Source organism: Leptinotarsa decemlineata, unplaced genomic scaffold (genome assembly GCF_025532065.1).
Source record: "Leptinotarsa decemlineata unplaced genomic scaffold, Ldec_3_MD MMD2_tig00026328_RagTag_RagTag, whole genome shotgun sequence".
Taxonomy (NCBI): Eukaryota; Metazoa; Arthropoda; class Insecta; order Coleoptera; family Chrysomelidae; genus Leptinotarsa; species Leptinotarsa decemlineata.
This window is the reverse complement of record NW_027412688.1, coordinates 35,197,586-35,203,951: the sequence shown is the minus strand read 5'-3', so window position 1 is coordinate 35,203,951 and position 6,366 is coordinate 35,197,586. Positions and strand designations below refer to the sequence as shown.

At 33.9% G+C, this 6,366-nt stretch overlaps 1 protein-coding gene across 1 annotated transcript; it reads right to left on the bottom strand.

Annotated features, from left to right (window-relative positions):
- Positions 1-2,082: 2,082 nt before the first annotated feature.
- Positions 2,083-3,094, bottom strand: LOC111508671 (uncharacterized). Its single transcript, XM_023164251.2, has 2 exons — positions 2,620-3,094; positions 2,083-2,566 (listed from the first exon to the last, which is right to left on the bottom strand). The coding sequence occupies exons 1-2, from the start codon at positions 2,804-2,806 to the stop codon at positions 2,283-2,285; spliced, it is 471 nt and encodes a 156-aa protein (XP_023020019.2). The 5' UTR covers positions 2,807-3,094; the 3' UTR covers positions 2,083-2,282.
- Positions 3,095-6,366: the final 3,272 nt, after the last annotated feature.

Here is a 6,366-nt window from a genome sequence, read left to right as displayed (position 1 = left end):
ACAATTTTACCACATCAGAACAAAAATACTGTGTCTCGATACGCGTTTTGCTAACCAAGTTAGCATCAGCAGGAGATGAGTAATCCTAAAAATGAGATCTGCGAAACACAGGTCGAGAGAAGAGTATTTTTGTTGTGAGAAAAGTGTTATCAGTAGATTCATTTTTCAGCAGAAAGTCTTCTGTAAGTCCTTATTTGATGTATTTATTAATTCATTTCATGGGATTATTTCTTTACAAAAATAAGAATTCAATATACAAAGCAACAGAACATACATTAACTCAATATTACAATAAAATACATATGGTAATAATAATAGTTTACCATGCAGTTGAGATTAAGACGTCAATAAACTTTTGATGCATACTCACTCGCAAGTATATTTGAATTTGCTGGTACTCCAGTTATATCTCAATTTTTTCATTTGAGTCAAAGTGTCAGATCAATAGATCTGACACATAATTTGTAGTATAGACCTTATATAAAACAAATCACTAGACATTAAAATTCTGTTTGGAACATAGAAATGAATATTTTCAAGGATTCCAGTAGCAACAATTTGGCCTTTCAGTAGCTTAAATATGAAAATTGTATCTTTCACTTAACAGATTCAAATTGAAGATTTATGGAATGTTGGTATAATTATTGTCAATGAAAGGTATATTCATCTTATGAGCAAAAAATCTTAACAATTTGTTTTGTATTCTTTCAACAGTAACACTGTGATTTTGATAAATGGGGACGATATTATTGAGCCATAATCCAATATTGAGACTACCAGAGTCATGTAAACTATCCATATTAATTGAAGAGATAAATGTTTGTCATGTCAATCCAAGGCATTTTTCTGTCCTTACCACAATATAATTCACGTGATCTAAAACATCCATAATTTAGATACTATCCCGTATGAGCTGGTCTTTGGTGTCCTATTTTTCAGTATTCATAATCATTACATCTGAAAACAGCAATTCATTGTAGATTTCCTTGTTCGTTGTGAATGTTGTGGAAGGTTTCACGCTGTTGAGGTACTGCAAAAAGCTGCCAATTTCCATGTGTCCATAGTTCCTTACTATGAAGGTGTCATCAATATATTTCAAACAGACTCAGGACTTCTTATGGGCGTCTTCAATAGTCAGCAAAAATGGTTGAGTGATCTCTTTCTGTGACTGTGATGGTCTCAACAAAATGTCTTGTATCCTTCACCTAAAATTACTTTTCCTTGTAGAAGTTGCATGGTTAGAAGTTTGAAACTGGACAGGTAGTAGGTTGCAGAGTCTCTAGATATTGGTCTGCGTAGAATAACTTTCTTGTAAACCTAGGTAGTCCATGAAAGTATGGATTTTACTGTGATGCTGTTAAACTGTTAACCTCTCCTTTGTTCAAAAAGAAGAGTAATGTTTCTTCACAGCTTGCTTTTCATCAATGCAGTGAGATCTTGTTCATTCTGTGTGTATTGCTCCTTCTGAAGAGCGTCTTCGATCTTCTGCTCATAAAGATCGGTATCCATTACAACAGTAGCATTACCCTTGTCTTCCAGATATTTCAAATCCGTTAACACTTTTGTAAACAATGGAAGTATGAACCTGTAACTTTCCTGTAAGGACACTGTGCAAAAAATATATTTTTGGCAAGCAGATAGCTCTCTTGTTTTCTTATATAGTACTTTTTCACTGGTACTGTCTTGAAAAAAGTGAAATGCTAGAAATAAAAAATATATACATTTACCTCTCTTCCAAATAAGAATACATGAAAATACCTCTTCTGCTGAAGATATTCAAGCGAATTTCAAAGAACATTGAGCCTTTAATTTACAAAGTATTCTTAACTTGGGTAAATAGTTCAAGTCTGAACTATCTATAGCTTAGATAAATACAAACATTGTTAATAAGTTTTATAATTTTATGAGGGTGCAAAAATTTCAAACGATTTCACGAATAAACACATTAACAATCTAGGAGATAAGCATGGAAGTGATAAATGTTGATAGTATTATTGTGAAATTCAATCCTGCATTATAGGATAAGGTACATGATTTTTCTAAGGATTACCCTTATGTATCAGTCTAGTGAAAAACTAGAGCTATTAGTGAGAATTTTTTATTTTTATTTACTTATAACTGATTCAAGTAGGCAAACAAAATACTTTTCTAATAGGATTTTCAATTTGGTAACAAATTTGCTAAATGGCATGCCCTGCACAAGATTTGATGAATATTTGAAGAATAAACTTTTTTATTATGACAATTCTTGGTACTGAACTGTTTTATAAATCAATACCAATTCAAGTCTTCTTTTTCTGCATATCCTCCAACCGCTTATAAAGCTGTTGTTTCCAATCCTCCTCTGGAATACTAGTAGCCCACTCTGGAATAGCTCCGGGTGGCAAAGTGATATTCACCATTGCTTGCTTAACTTCATCAATTCGACTGCTATCCATTTCGATACTGCTACTCTCAGGGGGAGGGCCTGACCACACCTCTTTCACTAAAATTTCTTCGATAGGGGTTATGGGAGGCAATGTCGAAGTTTGAGCAGAGTCCGAAGGGGGGTTAATATTTTCTTGATCTGAAAATGTTGAGTGTGAAAAATTATTGCTGACATACTTGCGAAAGAAGAACCTTCATCAGATATGTCTTCAGATTCTTCTAATGGTGCGCTGGGCAAAAGTTGATATTGATCATACTCATTTAACAAATCTTCAGGGTCTGAATCATTATCAGATACCAGAATTACTCCGTCATTGGAAACCCTCAAATCTTCATTGGGATCATCTGGTTCTGGTAATCCATAGTCTGAACAAACCATTTAATTTGGGTAAAAGTTGCGTAAACAAACAAATGACCAAAAAATATATTTTTGTTTAGTTTGACTTTTAAGTGTTAGAATGTTACTAGTTGCCGAACACGGGATATTAGCCACTTGTTTTTGTAAGACATCTAGTTATACGAACTCTGGGCCTAGGCCAGGGATCTATCTTTTGATTTTTATGGAGGTGCGACCTCTACATATTGAATGATGAAATCAGTAAATATATAATAATGGTATAATCATAGAAATATGGTATATAAATCTATTTCTGTGCTATGGTCTACTGTGCCAAGGGAAGCAAAGACAATAAATAAAGAGAAGAAGAGAGAGAAGATTTCTGTGCTAAATATGAATGATATAAAGTCACAGAACTACTCAAGAAATATCGATTTAACCTACCGAATAAATGATTTTCAGGTTTCAGTGCTGTGATGAAAGGTAGCACTGCAAACTCTGGCGAAGTATTATTACTACGAAGCAGGCACTATTCCTATGTGCTACAACACTCCTCTCGACGCTCGTTTCATCAAACATGTTGGTGTTTTCAAGGTAAACAGTCTACTTTACGTCCTGAAGACCCCAACTTGGTTGTGGTGAAATGCGTGTTTGGGAACAGAGCTTGTTTTGGACATAGTTCTGTGGCTTACCCCAACTATTTTCATTTGTTTGGGGCAACTACGGTAGAGCGACATCTAACTTTCCTACAGAGAACTTCAAACTCAGGGAAAAAGTGATTATTGCTTTCAATATAATGCAGGTCATTTCTCTAATAACTTTAACTCAAAGAAGATGACCTGAGTTTTCTGAATGCGTATCTATTTCAGCAACTCTAATAAATGAGCTGAGACTGCACAAATTCATTTTGGAAGCAGATCCATGTTTGAAGGAGAAACCATATATGAGAAACACCTGACAGGACTATATTTTATCATCTGGCTTAGTTTCGATTTGGTGTACTTCTTTCTTTCAATACGTCTGGTAGATATTTAATCTTATATCTGTAACAATACCTTGGTCTAAATATAGCAAGAATGCTCACAATGTTATCAATATAAATTATTTCATTTAATAGCATTAAATTATCTCTCTTATCTGAACACATTATGTTGTGCTATTCGCATTCCGATCTCAGCTGGAGAAAACGTGTCTGAGATTCTGATATGCACTTCTTTAAAGAAGACATATTCAGAGTGAATCATTCCATTCCACTGTTAAGTTGGGTTTTCGTCAACTAGATGTCAGGACGTGTCACTTTTTCCTGAGTAGTTTCTTGAATATTCATATGGAAGTTTAATGTATGAAGTTTAAATCCAAAGTCGCTATTACTCTTCCAAAAAGTTATTTATGTAGTTTAAATATTCTGAAATGATAAGATTTTTATATTCTGAAATTGAAATTGAATTATATATTCATTACATATATGTTCCATTGTTTGCACAGATGATTGAGTATTGAGTAGGTATTGTGTAGATTAGATTCTCAAATTGAACACAAACTATATATTTTTTTATTAAAACCCTAAAATTTCCACTACATACCTATTGCATTTGGGGTGAACCATGTGATTCAGTTCAGTGTTCATTTAAATTGTGCAATAGAATGTTATTGGCCTAGATCAAAATGACAAGTTCATGAACATAGAAAACACATACTGATGAGATAGCTATGTTTATGTCGAAATTTCGACTTTCTGGACTTCTCTGATTTTACGATATTTGGTATTCAGATATTGCAATATGTGAAACATTCGACAAAACCAATCATAATTTCAGCTTGATATTTGTAATTACGATATGGAATGTAATTATTATCAGATGTGAAATACCCCCAATTTATTATATGTGAAAACAATTATTTGTATATAGTACAATTTCATGATAGTAGGCACTGAATTCTTAGAAATACGAATATTATTCCATTGAAAAGAAAACATTGCTCCTAATGTTGTGATTTTATATATTTTATCATCATTTTTCCTCATCTGTTTAGTACAATTTCCGTACGCCACTGCAAGATCCATATTAAGGCAGAAATGTCATTAATTTCTGAGAATGCCTACTATTTTGAAATTGTAGTAAAGTATACATAAGTTGAAACCATAGAAACTTTTCAATGAACAGTTTCTACAGAATGTAAATTGTTAACTCAAAATCTACAAAGTTGCCAACGACTCCCATTTACATAGCTCAAAGAGATCCAAATAAATGCTGACGCATGGGCCAATGTGCCAATTCAATGGGCCAATTCAATTTCGAAATGACGTTTTACGACGGTGTGTGATTCCCAGGATGGATTCGGATCTAAATTTCAGGAGAAGGAGGTAATTTCAGATTTTCGGGAATGGGTACTTTTAGGGGAGGATTTTTAAATGAAAGTTTTTGTTTGTATATTTTAGAAGATATCGATGTCGGGGGAAGTGGGTTAATTGAAAAGTTTTATTATTTCAAAGATGCGAAAACTCATAAATGGCGTAAATAACATTCTGACAATATTTAAATATGGAAGTTGCCGAACTAAGTCTGGCCAAGTACTGTTGTAAGTTATATTAATCTTTATCAAATATCAGGAACACAAACTGTCTTTAAACCCTACACTTTTCGAAAAAAACACCTCAAATCCAGCGCAGTGCAGGTTATGAACAAAAGCACGACACATCATATAGAATTTTAATAATGTGTGATGCATATATCCAGCTCAATCTCAATTTCGGCTTAAAACATGACGAAAATATGCAAACATTTTGTCGGTCAAAATTAAAACTACATAATTTAACACGTATGAAAAAGTTGCAGAGTAGTTATTTCGCTGGATATGTGTCAGATGACGAACAATGCGAATGCGGTATTTTCACTAACAGGATAGAATGCACCTTTAGAGAAAAACAATAAGTTTATGTTGAGTGAGCGAGTTTGTTCGTTAGTTCTCCGAGGGGAAGAATATGAATGTATAAACGTTGAAAGGTGTTTATTTCCCGTTTGTTAATAATGCGATGTCTGTTCAAAAAATATGGTGAATTTAAATTTTCTCAAAAAATATTAATTTATTCATCAATTTCTATTTTGTTCCCTCCAAAGTAGTCCCCCTTATATATAATACGTTTGTGCAAGCGTTTTTTACAATCCTCTTAGCGGTTCTGATATGCACTTTTTGGTATGTCCTTGAGCTCTCCCCTCAATCATCGCAAAACACCGTCCTCTCATGAGTATCTTCAATCTTGGGAACAGAAAAGAGTCACATAGGGCCAAATCTAGTAAATACGGTGGCTGCTCCTCATAAGTAGCGCATAACTTCAAGATAATACTTCTAAATGACCGTTCGACCATGTGGTGAGAACTCCAGATGTACTACGCTACGGTAATTGAAGAAAATAGTGAGCATAATTGTCATTTGATCGTACTTGGTGTGCTTCTTTTAGTCTTGGCTCTCCTGGGCTCTTCCATTGAGACGATTGCACTTTGGTTTTGAAGTCATAACCATATACCCATGATTCGTCACTGTGACTCTCTCAAGCAGATCTGAAACGCGTCATTCAAGAATTCCTTAGCAATACTCATACG